The sequence below is a fragment of the Cheilinus undulatus genome, linkage group 5 (genome assembly GCF_018320785.1).
Source record: "Cheilinus undulatus linkage group 5, ASM1832078v1, whole genome shotgun sequence".
Classification (NCBI taxonomy): Eukaryota; Metazoa; Chordata; class Actinopteri; order Labriformes; family Labridae; genus Cheilinus; species Cheilinus undulatus.
Window position 1 is genome coordinate 45,978,282 of NC_054869.1, and position 18,245 is coordinate 45,996,526.

The 18,245-nt window shown below is 39.0% G+C and overlaps 1 protein-coding gene across 2 annotated transcripts in view; it reads right to left on the reverse strand.

The window, feature by feature from the left end:
• Positions 1–1,389: 1,389 nt before the first annotated feature.
• Positions 1,390–18,245, reverse strand: part of erlin2 (ER lipid raft associated 2) — a 34,441-nt gene continuing 17,585 nt past the window's right edge. The window contains exons 9-13 of one of the 2 annotated variants that reach the window (XR_005991887.1): positions 14,152–14,243; positions 13,971–14,060; positions 11,412–11,491; positions 10,936–11,307; positions 1,390–1,406 (exon numbers count right to left, since the gene is read on the reverse strand). Coding sequence is in view for 1 of the 2 variants with exons in the window: in XM_041787097.1 (XP_041643031.1) it covers positions 11,128–11,307; positions 11,412–11,491; positions 13,971–14,060; positions 14,152–14,243 (442 nt within the window). In the remaining variant the exon portion in view is untranslated. Of the gene's footprint in view, positions 1,407–5,448; positions 11,308–11,411; positions 11,492–13,970; positions 14,061–14,151; positions 14,244–18,245 lie in introns of those variants that run through there. The other variant, XM_041787097.1, reaches the window with a different exon arrangement.

Here is an 18,245-nt window from a genome sequence, read left to right on the forward strand (position 1 = left end):
TGAATATATAAACAAGGAGCAGTGAAAATATTAAGGTTTAAATTTATAGCTGTTGAAAGTTTTAAATGTCTGTTGAATTTCTCAGCAGTTCTCATATTTGAATATTTACATGTGTTGATACACATGGTTATCTAGTGTTTGCACTATGAATGCCAAGATGGTGAGATTCTCCGTGGAGCCCTTTCCAAAGGGCTTGTGAGATTACTGTGAGGGGCATGGCCCTCAGGGTGCCCCTCTAGAGATGCTTCAGGGCCAGAGCAGGACAATACATTTGAAAAAGAAGTGGAGAAACTTAGGGGAAACTGTCCAAGGCCAAAGACTGGAGGAAGTATTTAAAGGTAAGTGCTTCTGTTGAGTAATTTAAAGGTTGTCCATGTATCACTGCTCTGGACAGCATTATTAAATGATAAATGTAAAAAAGATTCTTAAAGTTCTCTAATTTTCATGTCTTAATTAACTTTTCTGTTCAGGCGTCATGAAAGAGGACAAAGCTGCCAAGTAGTTGTCCAGAGTGAGGCGGCTGGGAAAAAAGATGAATTTTGTTTGAATAAATACATGTTTTTCAGTAGGGCTGCATGGCAGCATAGGGGTTAGTGCTGTTTCCTCGCAGCAAGAAGGTCCCTGGTTCGCTTCCTGGTCAGGGCCTTTCACCGGGAGTTTGCATGTTCTCACCGTGCATGCGTGGGTTCTCTCTGGCTTCTCCAGCTTCCTCCCACCACCAAAAACCTGCTCATTAGGTTAATTAGTGACTCTAAATTGGCCGTAGGTGTGAATGTGAGCGTGCCTGGTTGTCTGTCTCTATCTGTCAGCCCTGCAATTGACTGGCGACCAGTCCAGGGTGTACCCCGCGTCACACCCAATGACAGCTGGGATAGGTTCCAGCCCCCTGCGGCTCCTAACAGGATAAGTGGTATAGAAAATGGATGGATGTCCTTTAATTTTATCCTCAGTGTTTCTATCTTTTTTGTTTTTATGTTCAACTCATGTTTGAATAATAAAATAAAGCCTTGCTTGGGTTAATGCAGAAATTTTTAAAATTAAGAAAGAAAGGGATTTTGCATTGAAAATGGCCACTGGGGCTTAATTGTCACATGACAAATATCGTTTGCCATGTTGAAAAACAAGGTCGTAAGGGTGCTGAGTAAAGCTTGGGTGGATTCCACTGTAATTAGTCAGGCGAAGGGTAACTCTAAGGGAGTTTTCTGTGTCTTTTTGTCTGAACTTTATGACTTTACAGTTTGATCCAGACCACCGAAACAAAATGAGCCAGAGGACAGGAGAACAGCGCCACCTGAAGAAGCAGAGCAGCAGGAGCAACACTGTGAGCGGTGCTTCCACTAATCAAACTCACCTTCTCTCCAGAGTCTGCACTGCCATGGCTTGTAGGATAGCAAACTTCCTCTTTCCTGAGTAGGATGAGGCACGAAAATGCAAATAGTTAAATCATGAGTAAACTGTAAGTAACCACAGTTTGTAAAAAGCTGAGCTCAGTTTCACTGGACACACCCAGGCCTGATTACCCTCAGATTTGTTGAATCAGAAAAACACTTAAATAGAACCTTGTATAAAGTATCGGCTCAGTACCAGCCTGAATTTTACTTGGGATTGGAAAGGTAATCAGTGGTATCGCACATCATTAATAACCATTACCCTGACCCTAAACAGGAGAGCAATCAGATTTTATTTAAAAAGTTTGAGCTCAGATTTCAGTTCTGAGGCAGACAGCATTTCTGAAGAACAGTCTACAACCACACTGTGTTGATATTTTACAGTCGAGTCTGTTTTAATAGATCACATACTTTGTGTGGGAAGTGGCGTATGCCAACTTTAGGCCCTGTTTTGCGCATACACAAGTTACAATGTTACAATTTAATTTTGCAGACGCTTTTATCCAGGACGATTTATATCTGGGACAGGTTTTCCTGGCATTAAGGACCTTGCCCAAGGGCCCACACTGGACACTTGTGCTTTGACTGGGATTTGAACCACGATCTCCCATACCCCAGTCAACAATCTAAACCACCGAGTTATCCAGCCACCTTAAGTGAGACCCCCGGTTACTGGCTTTATCTGATTTTCTTATAATAAAGAACTGGATTACTAAAATGCTCATCACTTCATGTAGGAGTTTTTGTCTCTTTGGCCCTCAGGGAATTAAAAAATGGCCTAAAACTCTACTCAGCTCACCAAGGAGTCTAAATAGCAGTAAGACTAAGCTTACACTGTACACAGGCTGTCTGGGGGAAAAATAACAATTATATTATTACAGCAATTAAGTGTAATTTTCAGAGAAAGCTTGTTTAAATGACACTGGTGTTTGTGTTAGTGAAATGAACAGCTGCCTCTTGTTGTCTGTCCTAACACTTTGGGGCTCTATGCCTGTAAAAGCATCCTGAGGACCAGCCAAAAAAGGGATGTGACATGTTATGTAACACTTGGGACCAAGTCAATTGATTGTATAAGCAGCATTCTCCGAGCACTGAGAAATTAGAGACTAAACTCTGAATCTCTCCTCTTCAGGGTGTTCTTGAGCAATGATTATCAGAAAACTGTTATCAGTAACAGTGTACATTATATTTTTTACTCCAGGATAATAACACATAACACTAGAGATGTAACGGTATTGTTAATATCAGGGTGACAGAAATGTCTCAATGTCTTTGAGGACATGTGATGTTTCAGGGCTTGATCTATCAGCATGAAAATGGTGGATGGTACAAGTGGTGAAGGAGAACTGAGTCACAAAGTTTTTGAGATGGTGGAGACTCAAGTGACTTTTAAATCTGACGTGCTGGAAGCATTTTGGTTTGCCAGTCTCCAGAAATGAGAAAGGAGAAATGGTGAAGGACAAAAAAACCAACATCACTGCCAGACTGTGGTGACATAACCTTGCAGAGCAGATGGATACACCCACTTCTGTGTTTCTCACTGGTGAATCCATCTCGCAAAGCTCCCGTCTGAACCGTTTGGGCTAGGTTAGAAAGTGACAGGACCAATCAGCGTCAAGGGGCAGTACTTGCGGGTGCGATGGAGTCCTGACAGAAGCAAGCAGCAACAAGAGGCCAGTGCAATTATGGCGGAAGAGATTAGTGTGGATGCTGTGAAAGCACCAGTTTTAACAGAACTTGACGACATTTCTTCTTTGAAAGAAGAACAAAGAACAGCAATGAGTTGTTTTCAAAAGCGACAAAAGTCATGTACTGACATGTCTACAGTCGCCATGGTTCGCGGCGTTATGTGGTTCTCTATGGAGTTTACTCCTTTGGTAGGGGTGCAGCTCGGTGGCGGCTACTTTAGGTGTTCTGTTGCTCTGATTGACTCGTAAAGATGTGACAGAACGTTCATCCAATCACCCTCTGATTTTTTTTTTGTTTTTTTTTCCAGAGGCTCTGCCTGTTCCCAATTGCTGTCTATGGAAGGTTTACCAGATGGATGTGTGAAACAAATTCATCTGGCGTGCCAGGTTAGCGGCGACACACTTGATGTGGAAAAGAAGTAACATCAGGAGCCACTTGGTAAATTATGAACCTGGAAAGATGCATAAAGATACGAGGAGCAGAATCCAGCCAGACAAGAAGTGTTCACAATCCCACTTACCAACTGTGCAGGGATATATCACCAAAGACCTACGGCATTAATCAGTGGTGGACAACGAAGGTTTTAGGTTAGTAAACATGCTGGAGCCAAAGTTCAGGTTTATATTTTTATGCTTAATGCACACCTACGACACCTTTTTGCACATAGTGTAATATTTAAAGAGCATTGTTGCTAATAGATACTCATGGCCGTTCCCACATAAAGTTCATCTGAGACACTGTATGTCTCAGAATGGAAGTACTCCAAGAACTTTTGAAATTAAAACAATCACTGATTAATTACAAAACATTTAAGAAAGCTGAATAAACAGTCTGCTTACAGAAAAAAAACATCCTCCATAAAACCACTCTAATGCAGCTAACATAGCTTACATAGGTCAATTAGCTGCATAAGCTATGTAAATAACAGTGCTATGTAGCTAACGCAGCCAAAGCTAAGATCACAACGAATCTACTTAGCAATGTTATCTACGAAGCTAAGTTAGCTTTGCTTTATTTGCTAAACTGACATTGCTATAGCTAACATAGCTACATTGGCTTATTTAGCTACCACAGCTATGTCAACGGTAGCTAAAGCTATTGAAACTAAGCTCACAAAGCAGCTACATAAGCTATGTTATCTATGTAGCTGAGTTACCTTTAGCTATGTTTGCTAAAGCTAACATTGGTAAAGCTAACTTAGCTATATTGGCTGAATGTAGTAATGTTATTTTCCAGCTTAAGCAACTGTGAATGCTAATTTCAGGCAAATGAAATGATGTATTCAGGTCATTCAGAAATGTATTTACTTCCATTAATTTTAACTTATTAACTCAAATTTAAATTTACTTCAATTTAAAAACTTCAATTATATTAAAATGTTTGTGCAAGCAGATAAAAATAAAATAGATAAAAACAAAAAATTCGAGCATAAACTGAAAATAAAACTAAAATATCTGCAATGTAAAAAAATGCCCCATTTATTTTGTAAAAATTCAGACAGAGTAAATTTGAGAATTTAAGAAACACAAGTCATCAGTGATTTTCATTCTATCTTTTTATGTTTCTACAATTTGGTCTTTATACATTTTGTAGTATTTACATTTGGTTTCAGAGTACTTTTTGTTATATTTTCTTGCAATTTTGAAATTGACTTGGAGGCCACATTGAGTGAGAAGGATGGCCTAGTTTAAATAATATGCACAAGTGGAGCTTCTGAGATTTGAAGAAAGAGACAGGGAAGCACTTAGAGAGGAATGGGGGCAAGACATTTCAGTACTCATTTGGTATCGATAGTTTGTTAAAGTAACTGATATCAAATGAGTACTGAAAGTTTTGATATATCAATACTTTAGTATCAATACTCCCACCACTAGTCAGCTGCTAGACTGGCCTTAGTTTTTTTCATGCAAATAAAGTCTTTTGTATTATCTATCTTGCTCATATGTCCTTTGTGTTGAACTGTTTTGTAGAAAATGGTTGATATTTCTTGAAGCAAGTACACTGTTTTTAAGTCAACATCCTAATGTTAGTTGATGTGGCACACTGTTGGTGCTTTAGGGTAGGTCAGTGGCAAGGCATTTAGCTAAGAGTGCACGTCAGTGTGATATCCTTTCAATTTTCCCAGGAAAAGCATGACTTTTCTCTCAAATACGCCGTGCTTCACATGCTTTCTGAAAAAGTAGAAGAGTGAGGGTTTTTCCTGTTATTCACACTAGGCTGCCAACTATTAAAAGAAATTTATAGGTTTAAAATCTTTCTCTGTGTCTTGTGGTGTGTTAATGAAGTTATCAGATTTGTATTCATGAGAAACATCCTATACATGACATTACATGTGATGAAATGATGAAATAATGTCACAAACACTTTTGATTTCTCAAAGAATAACCATCAGTAATTTATTGTCGAATGACAACATCTTGATTGCACATTCACAATTTAAATCAGTGCAAAAACACATTTGACTTTAAGTTCAAGTTTTCATCAGCCAGCAAACATCTGGAGGTCAATTGGAGGTAAAACTTTACCAACCTTCAAAACAACAAGGAACGATGCCAATAAGACGTCATTTACTCATTGCCTGGAATGCTGAACAAAGGTTGTGCTGTCTTCTCGCAAATTTAGATTCAGATTATAATAAAGATGCTTTTACCTAGGCACCATGTTGACTCAGCCAATAACGAAACCAAAGGACCAAAGCCTAAACATGCCTGCATGTTATAAATTCCCATACAAGTAAGTAGTTCTTTGAAAAACACATGGGTTATTTGCCAAACCCTTCATCTAGTGCCAAATCCTTGATAAACCACGTCATATCTGTCAACAGTTAAACAAAGAGGGCTTCAGTCTTCAGAGAAAGGACACAAAGTAATCCATTAGATGACACGGTTCTGGTCCCTGTTCAGGATTTGTGGTGCCCAAAATCAACAAAGACTAAAGACAAATTTGATGGATTCTAGTGGTTAATGTTTTTCTAGTTCCTCAAAGAGCTTGATAACAAATGTCTGCGATTGTTTTAACTGGAATGGTTCTCCTCCAGGGAAACAGGACGTGTTGACAACGGCTCTAAGGCAACTCATGCTGTAAAGATTCTTACAGGACACAAACATGGTTACATTACTAGAAATTGCAGTAAATGGTCAATTTTTAAACACTGAATTCACACGTCTATTGTCTGCTTGAAAACACTGTGTTCAGTGATTTTCCCTACAAAACCTTTACTAGGGTACTGCTGAACAAAAGCAATGATGTAAATCCGATACCATCTGTTTCAACATAGTCTATGTGCTAAATATACAGTGTGAAACACTCAGTGCTACATACATATACAGCAAAAATTATACTATTTGATATATGATTTCAGTTTATAATAAACATGTCCAAAGGCTGAAATGTTACAAAAATATATAAATAAACCAATGGAGTGGTAACGTCTGAGCAGCCAGCAGCGACCACAAAGCACATTCATCATCCTTTTGTTTTGTTAGTGCTGACATTTCCTGTCAGAGTCCGTGTTTTTCCAAGCAGTTGAGAGTAATAGATCACAGCCTGAGAGTGACAAAATATTTGGTCCTTTTCAGTAGAATATCATCTTTATAATATTTCTCTTAAACTTGGTCAAGTCGTCGTCAGAGCTGCCCTGGACTGGAATGTACAAGATGTCAATGAAAATAACAACAAGATATCCTAAAATTAAACATTTAAAAACATTTCTGTCTTTTCCTGGGATGCAACTTCTCTTTTAAAAACATTCACTTGGTTGTTGCAGACAGATGACTGCTCACTAAACCCACTCTAAAGAAAATGTTGTGCATTGGGCTAAAGAAATTATTGGAAGAAATTTGAGAAACTTTGCATGGCATGGATTCAACTTTGTTGCTGTATGCAGCATTTTCTAGCATGTACAGTACATGTACCTACAGTAGTAAGCTAGCTCGTCCTAATGCAAACAGTTAAGCTCAATGCCAACTAGATACCATAATGTTAAGATTGTAAATCATCCTGGTATAAGCTGCAGTCTGTTTTTAAAATCTCCAAAGGGGAAAAAGGTTTGAATCGTCCTCTTGCATGAAGATTTCCATTTCTTTTGACAACTTGCAGTTTCTGTGCAGCTTAAGGCCCACTTATGCTCTACATTTGAAATGCATACAGATACGGACAAACCTTTCTGTTTGTTCTCTGCATTTATTTTGTCTGCTTTTCATCTGTTCTCCTGAAGCTCATGAGTGCGGACACCACCAACCATGGGGGCGGAACTTAAGCGAGTTATCTGAGGAAATATCAATGAATAATGCCTGAGTTGTTAGCAAATACAACTATATTAATGGTGTTCGCTAATCTGGGTACAAAACTACAAGAGAACTGCTGGGCAGAGGATGGACCATTCTTTCTTCAGTCTATGGGAGCAGCTTCAAAGTTGCTCTGCAAGAGACAGCAACATCTAGTGGATTCATTTTTCAATGTCCACTCCAACATAACAGACACACTTCAGTATGAGGGCAAGGACGGTTATAAAGTTTAAAATGCATGGCTCTATATTCATATGTGTGTAGAACATAAATGAACCTTTAGTCGCTCTTTTACCACCTGCTTATGCCGTAAAGAGTTTGCACACCTACTAGCTATAATACGGTGATTGAGCTTTCAGCCTGCAGTGATATTGTAAAAGACTTGTAAGCCTCCACTTGTCCCCTATTGTCTTTAGTAAGGAGTATTATCAGCAAAACCAACACGCCACACAGTTGACTGACTAAACAGTATACTTCCTGGTTTCTTTACATCCATGTTTATGACCTCACAAGGGGGTAAAGTGACACCATTCCGAGCTGTGAAGCTGATTTGACCACTTGTAATAGAGAATGAATGGGGATGAATTTTCAGTCACATTAGGTCCTTGTGCATGCACTTGCAGTAATGTTTCCTGTCCCAGCAGTTTGTACTGGTATACAAAAGCTGTAGTCAACTTTTTATATGAAAATGCTCCTTATATATCAGATAACGGTACTTCACTTGTATTGACATTATAAAAAAAAAGCCTGTTTGTGGTAAAAATATAAATTGTGGAATTTCTACCCACTTAGTGAAGGACAGTTCGTGGAGGATCAGTCATCTAAGCAAACTTCCCTTAGGCTGGCCACACACTAGATGATTTTCAAATCTTTAATGGTTTAAACATCCTGGAAGACCACAGACATGAGGACAAATCTGAATGATTTTTCATGTTATAATCCTGTGTGGCTGTTACCACAGACACCAGGCAACCTGCCAACGACTGTGATGTGTGCAGTTAATTGGTAAAACAGTTAAATTAGTTTATCAAATTAGCTGGCGCGGGATTTAAGAGTCAGTTAAAATAATTACCTATCATTTTTAAAAACATGGGCTTGAAATCCCAGTCTGTAATTCTCTTTTAAACTGTAATGAACATCCCGCCACTAGAGGCGGCTGTACCTTCAGTTCATGTCACTGCCTTCCTGTCTGGCACTTCACTGGATGTAAATATGAGAAGCTCAGGGGTGGCTTAGCGGTTAGCGTGTAGCAGGAACAGCGCGGTATGAGTTTTTTTAAAGTAGTAGAGGTTGAACTCATCTGTAACTACTCACCCGAAGTGAAAAGAAGCCAAATATCAAAGCTCTAAATAATCTGCAAAGAGGAACGAAGGCTGGCGACGCTAGCTTTCATTGTTAGCCACGCTGTAGAGAGGATATCAGGCAAACGTCACACCTCCGACATAATGACTCTGTGAGGAATTTGACTGTTTTCTAGGGTTTTTCTTCCTTTACATTAGTTGGTTAAATGAAATTTAAATTAGCGTTTAGTTGAATAAGTAAATAAACGCTTAGGAACATCCTTACCAACGACCTTGCGTGATCACGTGACTTCAGAAGAAAAATAAACATGTATGTCTGCCGACATCCTCTTGCTGTCCCTCCACAATACACTGTCCTAGCATGTGTTATGGATGTGGAAAAAAATCACAAAACAAGGAAAAGAATCAGGATGAAATCCTTGCTGAAATTAACATAGCCTACAGTTGTGTTTATGTTTGTGTGTGGTGAAAGTACGTTTGACCAGGCAGGTGATGCTAACTCAAACATGTTTGATATTAACAATTCAGGGTCTGGGATGCTATGATGTGATTCTGAACAGTAAAATAATCGTGTTGACACCACACACATGGATTATTCATAGAAATAATTGTTTGTGATGAGGTTCTACTTTGGATATACACCCACCACGATCATCGGGGAAGACAAATCAGGCTTAAAATCCTGAAGTTTGTGGCCAGCCTTAATCCACTTCAAAAAATCTTATTTTAAAAATATGCAGACTACTTTTGAAACTACAAGTGTATTTTATTAAGCACCCAAAGAAGCAAATACTAAACTCAATAACCGACTCTAACTTTTATTTTTCATACTCTTGAAGCATCTGATTCTGCTAGCTCTGCCTTAAGGCCTTTGCAGACTGAGTCCTTTTTTTTTTTTTTTTAAATTTTCCATATGAAAAACAAAAGCGAGCTCATGCTTGCACACAAACACCAAAAAATTGTCCCTTGTTTCTTTTTTGCTTTTTTTGCATCATTCCAAGTCAAATAAAGGGTTATGAATGATTCCAACAGCATCTGATGCTCCCTTCCTGCTTGCTCGCTCACCCCCTTCTCTCCCCTCTCTCTCTCTCTCTGCTTTGCACTGAAACCAAACTTTTATCACTCAGGTTTTCCCGTGTATAATGTGGATATCAACGATGGTACAAAATCAATGCCTTCCCAGCCAGAGTTTGTACTCAAAGGCACATAACAGGAACTGAAAATAAAAAGTTGATCTCCATCTCTGACTTCAGCTGGTGCTGTATGAACATCTCTGTCAGGATGGATGGATCCAGTGAGTTTTTAAAGGGGTCAAAGAGCCACAGACTCATCTTCTCTCTTGTTTCTCGCAGTACAAAATGATTTGCCACATTCTACGAATTTTCTTAGTTTATACAATTAGGATGCAACAGAAAATAACAGACTCAGTGTGCAAACTCTTTGGCAGTGCAGGTAGTAAACAATGTAGCTTCTTTGCATCCGAGGTTTCAACATAAATCATGGATATTATGAGAATGCAAATGTTAGACTTTGTTGTGCTTCAGACAAACTGAAATAAATTGTTAAAATTTCATCCATTAATGTATCCAAGTGCAGATTTCAGAAGTCTTTGAAAGATTTAAACAAACAAGTCAGGCTGAAATGTTAAAATGCATCTGCTGGCATTGTTAGCCATTCTCATAGGCTGTGAGCTGAGAAATCTGCATTCACATAGCAAAAGTTATGGGCCTACAGCGTGGAAAAACATCATTTTGATAATCTGCCTTTCATTTTTGTACAGGGGATTTTTGTCATGCAAGAAAAAAATCTGGATGCAAAGCAACAGCTGCTAACAGGATTAGCAGATCATTGTGATAACAAGGACAGCGCAGTTAAAACAACCATATTTGGGTTGTGTTAACTTTATATCTACAAGCTTAACTCAGATGAATAATCAGTCATTCCCCCACCACTGAACATGGTTAGAATGCATTTTTGTCTCCTAATGTGTCCACAGATTCTAAAATCACTGCTTCATATGCTCAGTGAAAACACATACAAACAGCTAGAGATAGATTAATGATCCTTGATGTTGTTTCTGAATGTGCTTGGCTCTCTTCAATGAAAAACCATATGTGCTGACGTAAGACAGCCAGATCTGTAAAATGATTGTTTTGGCTAATTACCAGTTTTGGAAGGAGCTTGTTACACAACCGCAGATGAAGACGTTTCTTTCATTCGTTTTTTCTATCTTACTTACAAAGAAAAGAAGACAGTTGAAGCATAGGATACCTTGCAGAAAACTCAAGTTGTCCGTGTTCAAGTAGAAGAGTTTGGCTGATTCTGAGATTGTTGAGAAATATGGGTCCAGGTTGGCAGAGCTTCTGGCCAGAGTGAGAACCGTTTCCCAGCCAGCCTTTGGCCAGGCTCTTTCCCTTAAACAGAAAGTCCCTCGGGTGTCCTTTGGGTCCACTACTTTCTTTGCTAATCAAGGTCCAAGATCTGCTCACCAACTATGTCCATGGCTGCAGAGGCCTTGATAGAGCTCCCTGCAGACCCAGAGTCCACAAACATGTGGGGAATGTCGTTCCCAAAGTATATTTTGCTGTTTGCAGCAATGGCCTTGTACTTCATCAGCTGCAGGTACTCTGGGGTTAACTTCAGCTGCAGGAGGGACAACAGAACATAAATGAGAAATACCAGTCACGGCTTTCTGTCCCTTTTTTGTCATGACTGAGCTGGGATGTGCATTTGTGCCGTATTTTTACCTTGTTGGCCTCAGCAGTTCTCTGTGATGTATAAAACTCTGCGTCTGCCTTGGCTTTCTGTCGGGCCAGGAAAGCTTTGTCTGTGAAGCAGAGGCAAACACTGTCAGTATCAACAGCAGGAGGAAGGTAAGAAGAAGAAAATGAATTCGCTTCACTGCTGGGAAAGTAGCAAGCTGCTATAAATAAAGACTTGTAGAAAAATGACTCCCATATAAACAGCTGGATTCCAGACACAATGAGTAAACCAGTACTCAAACATGTTTAGAAGAAGCATGTGGGGTTGTAATCAGCACAGCTGCAGAAAACCACTGCAATCAACCCACAGTCATACTACAAAGTTCTTTCAAATCTCAGGAGTTTATTGCTATTTATTGTTAGTTATCTGATTACAGCATATTTGTTTGTCTTGTAAGAAAAACTTTAGACGTCATTGCTGAAAACAAGAAAGGGCCAGGTTACACAGTACTAGACCGATCAAATCAGCTCAGTTCAACAGCATGCAGTACTCAGCCATAGACAGCTGGGTACATGTTTAATCATCAATAAATGGCATCATGTTTTTTAAAATTCATTTTTACATGGATGTCAATTTGGAACTGTAACCTTCATTAAAACAATTTCTTTCATCACCATTTTCAAAGCAAGAGCAGAGTACTGCCTGTATTTTCAGGCAGGTTATTGGAGATAATCCAATAAACTGCCAAAATGCCCCAATGCTTTTATTGTAAAGTGCTGCTAAACGTGAAATTTTATACTTTTGGTGCTTTACTAAACAATGGCAATGACTGGCAGTACAGCAAAATGTTTCTATAATTTTTGATTTGAAGTTAACTGGTAATCTTTTTTGGATGTTATGCCTTGGAAATGCCAGTAATATATTTTTTAGGACAAAAGTCTTCAGTTATTTTTCAAGTAAGTTAATTACTATGACAATATTTTAAAATGATGACCCATCCTAAGTCCAGAGGTCTAATGTTTAAGTTTTTGCATTAAGCAGTAGACTGGTTGGATATGACTAGCAAGCCTCAAAATAAGGTGCTAAAAGCTAAAGTGTGCCATAAATCACACTTGAGGGACTAGATTTCATCTGCAATAAAGGAAAAACTTCTAACAAAACTTGTGCAAAAACAAGCACCCACCCATGCAGTCTCTATTAGCAAACATTTGTGATATAAAATGGATCATTCTGAAGAGCTCAGTGACTTGAAGTGTGGTAGTGATGGATGCCAGATTTGCAGTAAGCTGGTTTGTGAAATTTCACCCATGAAGTATACTCCACAGTCAACTGTAAGTTATATTATTAGAAAGTGGAAGTGTTTAGAAACGACAGCAACTCAGCCATGGAGCAGCAAACCCTGTAAAATCATAGCGTGGGGTCAACAACCGCTAAGGTACATGGTGCATAAACGTCTCAATGCTCTGCTGATTTCATAGATGAAAAGTTCTTAACTTCCACTGGCATTAATGTTGACACAAAAACTGTGCAGCAGAAGCTTCCAGGAATGGGTTTCCATGGCTGAACTGCTGCATATCAATGCCAATGACATATGGAGTGGTGTAAAGCAAGGCAAGGCAAGTTTATTTGTATAGCACATTTCAGCAACAAGGCAATTCAAAGTGTCTGTGTAAAGCACACAGACACTGGACTGTCGAGCAGTGGAAACATGTTCTGTGGAGTGAACAATCACTCCTCTCTGTAATGCGATCAGAGGGTGGATGCCAGGAGAACATCTGAACATTGGGCTGTTTATCAGGGTTTGGGCTAGGCCCTTTACCTCCAGTGAAGGCCAATCTTAATGCTTCAGCATACCAAGACATTTTGGACAATGCTATGCTTCCAACTGAGGCAAAAGTTTGGGGAAGACCCTTTATTCCCTCAACATGATTGCTCCAGTGCACATGGAAGGACTATAAAGACAAGGTTTGAGGAGTTTGGTGTGGAAGAACTTCACTGGCCTGCACAGAACCCTGACCTCAACCTCTTTGAGCACCTTTGGGATGAACTAGAACAAAGTTCACATGGCAGGTCTTGTTGTCTAACATCAGAGGCTGACATCATAAAAGCTATGTAGAATGAAGCTGCAAAGGGGGACAAACTCCATATTAAAGTACATGCATTTAAATACAATGTCATTACATTCTCTGTCGGTGTAATGGTCAGGTGGCTTAATACTTTTGTCCATATAGTGTATGTTATACTCTGAGAAACAATACAAGCATTATGAAAATCAATGACCATCATCGTTGGCATACTGTAGCCTTCTGAACACGCATACCACAGCTTAATAACTTAAAAGTCAAAGCAGACAGTAAGAGAAACTATTTCAGGTGAATCAGGACTGAGACTTAAAGAGGGTGGTACGTAGGGTTTCAATTACCCTGTTCAATTACTCCCTGCCTTGTTGGCATCAGTATGATCATATTTTGCATTTTCAATGAGGACACATTTAAAATCCCAAACTTTGACTTCATCTAAAGTATGTTTGTATTGGTGTGAGGTACTGGTTCTTTTCTCAAGACCAGGAACCAATGACTCCACTTCCACTGCAGGTTACAAACCTTCAATTTCAGAGATCTTCTTCTCGGTTTCCTTCTCCATGACTTTCTGTCCGAACTTTATCTCTGCCACTTGTGCCACTTTCTCTGCCTCTATAGAACAACAAAAAAGGATATTTAAAGTTGACATTGTGCTTCTTCTTGAACAGTATACTGTAATTATGGTTGTTTTGTTGCTCCTCACCAATCACAGCTTTAATCCTTTCAGTCTCTGCCTCTTTCTCCACAACCTTCTGTGTCTGTTGAGAGATGAGTAGCTTCGTCTTCTCGCTCTCCCTGCAAACACAAACTTCTACATCAAACTCTGGCCTCACAAGATTCCTGGTTTTAATTAAATGTGAGCATTCACTTCAGTTTTAGACAGAATACAACTTAAGAGACAGTAATAAGCAGGCTGTGAGGAGCTAATACTTTTTACAACTACAGTAAAAACTTAAAAAGCCCTTTTAAATGTACTATACAACTTTTCTTTTTTTAAAGTAGGGATTTCTGTACATTTTGGTCTCTGTTACTTTATTTCATTATTATTTCAAACACTGCTTAAACACATTTTCACTTCCTTTTGTTCCTTCTCTCTCATCATCGTAAAGGTTATCAATCGGATTTTAAATCCAGCTCACTCAAGTATGATTGAATGTGAAAATGTTTGGATTTTTTTTGACGGAATGTTGCTTATTTTCAGAGCGCCAGTTATCAGTAATGCCTGCACTTTCAAGCCTATCTCAACAGCAGCGAATCCCTCTCTTTCTCTATTTTTCTTTCTCATCATCAACCCCTTCCATTGCTCTCTCTCTCTCTGTTCATCATTAGTAAATGTCTGTCTGAATGGAGTGCATTAGGCGTGTTGTGCAATCCCACAATAATGGTGTGCAGATCACTAATTCAACAATTGTGCTGCCATCATGGAACATTAATGTACAGACTCTTCCTAGATTATGTTTTTTGAGAATTCACATAAGGTTTATCGCTTTTGATTTGGAAACATCAGCCGAGAAGGACTTGTGTTTTGTTTTATTGTCTACTCCAGCTCTGACACTGATGGCAGCATGGATGCCTGGACACTTGCATGCCCATGCAGCAACAGAAGAGGAGAATGAGAAGAGGACATAGTGCTCACCTTTTAACTTTATATTCATATTTATGCATATATTCATATGTTTCTTTGGCCAGGCCATGTGCAGACAGGTACATACAAGGGATGAGCAAGCATGATAAAAGCATAAAGTTAAATATCAGTATTGGCAGATATAAAAATTCTACAGGTGGGAATCTATAGGCACCTCATGATTCAATTACAATTCATAGGGATATGATTCGAGTCTTAATCGATTATTGATGCATTTCAATGCACTTTTTTAACATTTCTGTTATTCTCACTGTGTCAAACCTAATAAAAACATTACATTTGTGTTTTGAAAAAAAAAAAGGGATAAATTAAATTTCTACTATCCTCTAATGGAAGATGTGTGTAAACTGGAAATTTACAATTGCACTGAAGCAAAGGTAACAGCATCCTTTCCTTGTAACATTTTAGAAGTTACAAACATAAAAATGCACTTTTTCACAGATGAACAACCAGTTATCTAAATCTTGCTATTACGTGCTGCATGTCAGAGTTCGACCTTTCTGTTCCTGTTATTCCACAGAATTAAATATTTGAATTATTATTGATTATTAGACATTTATAAATCAATTCAGAATCTTCCACCTCTACATCGTGATGCATCTAAGAATTTTTTTCTCCCACCTCTAGAAAATTCAAGCTAAATTTAAAGCCAATACATCATCCGTACTCTATTTATATCATACACCATCTTCTTTAAAGCTAGAGAACCATGTAGAATCAACTCTCTCCCCCTCCCTTCCTGTTCTTCTCCGTATTTGGGCTCCACCCCTCTTCTCACATACCTTCTCGCGAATGTGCACGTCCGCTGAATCGAATACTGACAGTGGCAAAGCTCTCGTGGAGTGATTTTGCTCCGCTTTTCCACTGAAATCAATGGCCGAATCACAGGCAAAAAAAAACACTTCATCTCAGCATGAACAAATTCTTTATAGGACTGAACATCGCTGGTAACTGCCATTGTATCAAATTCTCACTGAGCTGAGAGGCGCAAGCGCACCTACTATAGTGCCCAATAGGAACACTTCCTCCGTCCAGAGCCGTGATTGGCTGTGAGTACTAGCCACCTCACTGGCTGGAGCATCGTCCCTTGTTGGTTTTCCTCAAGTGAGAGTGCAGTGCGAGGAGGCGTTGCAGAAGTGTATTATTCTTTTAGACGGCTTCAATAAAAAGACCCTGACGGGTTGTGTTGTTTTTGTGGGCATACGACACTAAAAATAAATCACTTACTGCAGCTTTAAATATCTGCCAAATACACAACTGAGCCATCAGTTACAGGTGGTTACCAAGGGTGCCACACACTCAAGGAGGCCCACTATGAGCCCTGAACATTTTCAAAGAATCCCCAAATGTAGAACAACTATCAGACTGTCTACTTCTCTGCTCAGCTATACTCAGCCTCTAGCTGCGTTTCCAATACCCTTAGAAATGTGCAAAGTCTAAATAGGGCAATAAAAAAACTGGTAATGGAAACACCTGAATTACGAAAAACCTCTCAAATATGACTATAAACTTTTTACGCTCTCATGATGAGGTGTTTCAGACATTTCAATATAGAAATATAATGCAAAAGTGTAATGGAAACACTTTTCCACATGTACACGTCACAGAATGTAACATACGGTGTCATGTGACCAGTTCACTTCGAGACAACATGGCGCGGTACATGTGGACAGAATAGATGAGACTTTTCTTAACATCATGCTTATACCCTTATACATAGCTTTGCCATAAATACGGACTTGGTCTTTTGTTCAAAATTATCAAGGCAGCCGCAGTAGATGTGATCATAACGGAAACAACAAGCAACAGGTTTTGAATGTCCAGCTTCTTTGCAGCAGAGTCACGCAAGATGAGATTTCACGAGAATTGCAAGGTTCATGCCCAAAACTCCCTTTAATTGAAACACATTCAAATTGCAATTTTACTTAGTCGCAATGGCAATGTAAGAAATATTACTTTTATTTTGCAAAAAAACTGTAATGGAAAGTCAGATACTCTCTGCACTGGAGCCACTAGGTGTTTTTTACATTAACCAAAGGTATGTAATACATATCAGTATCTGCTAAAATGAGTTTGGAAATATCAGCATATTGGATCTCCCTAAAAATACTTGGAAGAAAAAGGCACCTTCTCTGCACAGGGCAGGAGTGCTTAGGCTCCTTTTGTCAATGTGTGCACAGATGCCTGACATTAGTCAGGGTGGAGGATTTGTTAAGGCAGCTGCCTTAACTATAGATGCAGCAGGAAACACTACACTGCATATTGTATAAATCAGCAATAATCTGACTGATCCTTTAAAAATAACACAAATGCCAACATGAAGGATTCTAGTTCATGGCATAGTTAGAAACTAGTCTCCTGTTTGAACTGAATTAAGAAAATGCTCTGAATGCTGCACCATCCTAGCATGCTCTCTGGTGGTGCTCAGGCCTTCATGTATTTGAATACGTGTAGACATAGAGTCGTCTGCTATGTGCACGTAAGCTTTCTAATTTCATTTTTAAAATCAGGTCTTCCTGGACCAGGCTCAAGAGCACTGCCATCTAAATCAGGGGTTCCCAAACTTTTCAGCCTGTGACCCCCATAAAAACGGCGCCAGAGATCGGACACCCTCATCTTCCCTTGAGGGGGTTAAAGCACACTGCACAAAGCATCATGTTCAAAATCTGCATTTTAGGTAGTTTTTTATAACTGTCACTTGCATTTAAGCACACATATTACTTAATAACTTACATTTTGATTTTACTCATTCAAACTCATTTTAACAATATATTTTTTAAATAATTTATTAGATGTTTGATTTTAAATCACATGGACTTTCTCTTTGTTTTATGGAAAGCATCCCACCAACCCCCCCAACCCCCACTTTGGGAACCACTGGTCTAAATTATGATTTGTTGAGTTGAAGAGACGAGCAGTTTTGTGCTGAGGTAATAGATCTGCCTGTGCATGAAGTGACAGCAGGCGAGGGGACAATCAACCAAGAGTGGGTCTCATGGCATCTGCACCATCACCAACTCAGTTTTACTCAGTAAAGCTGAAACACCTATATTAACCTGAGCAGGAGTAACAGTCCACTCTGCATTTTTTAGTGCATCTGAAAAACTGAATGATGTGACTTTTTAATACAACAAAATGGTGCACCACTCACT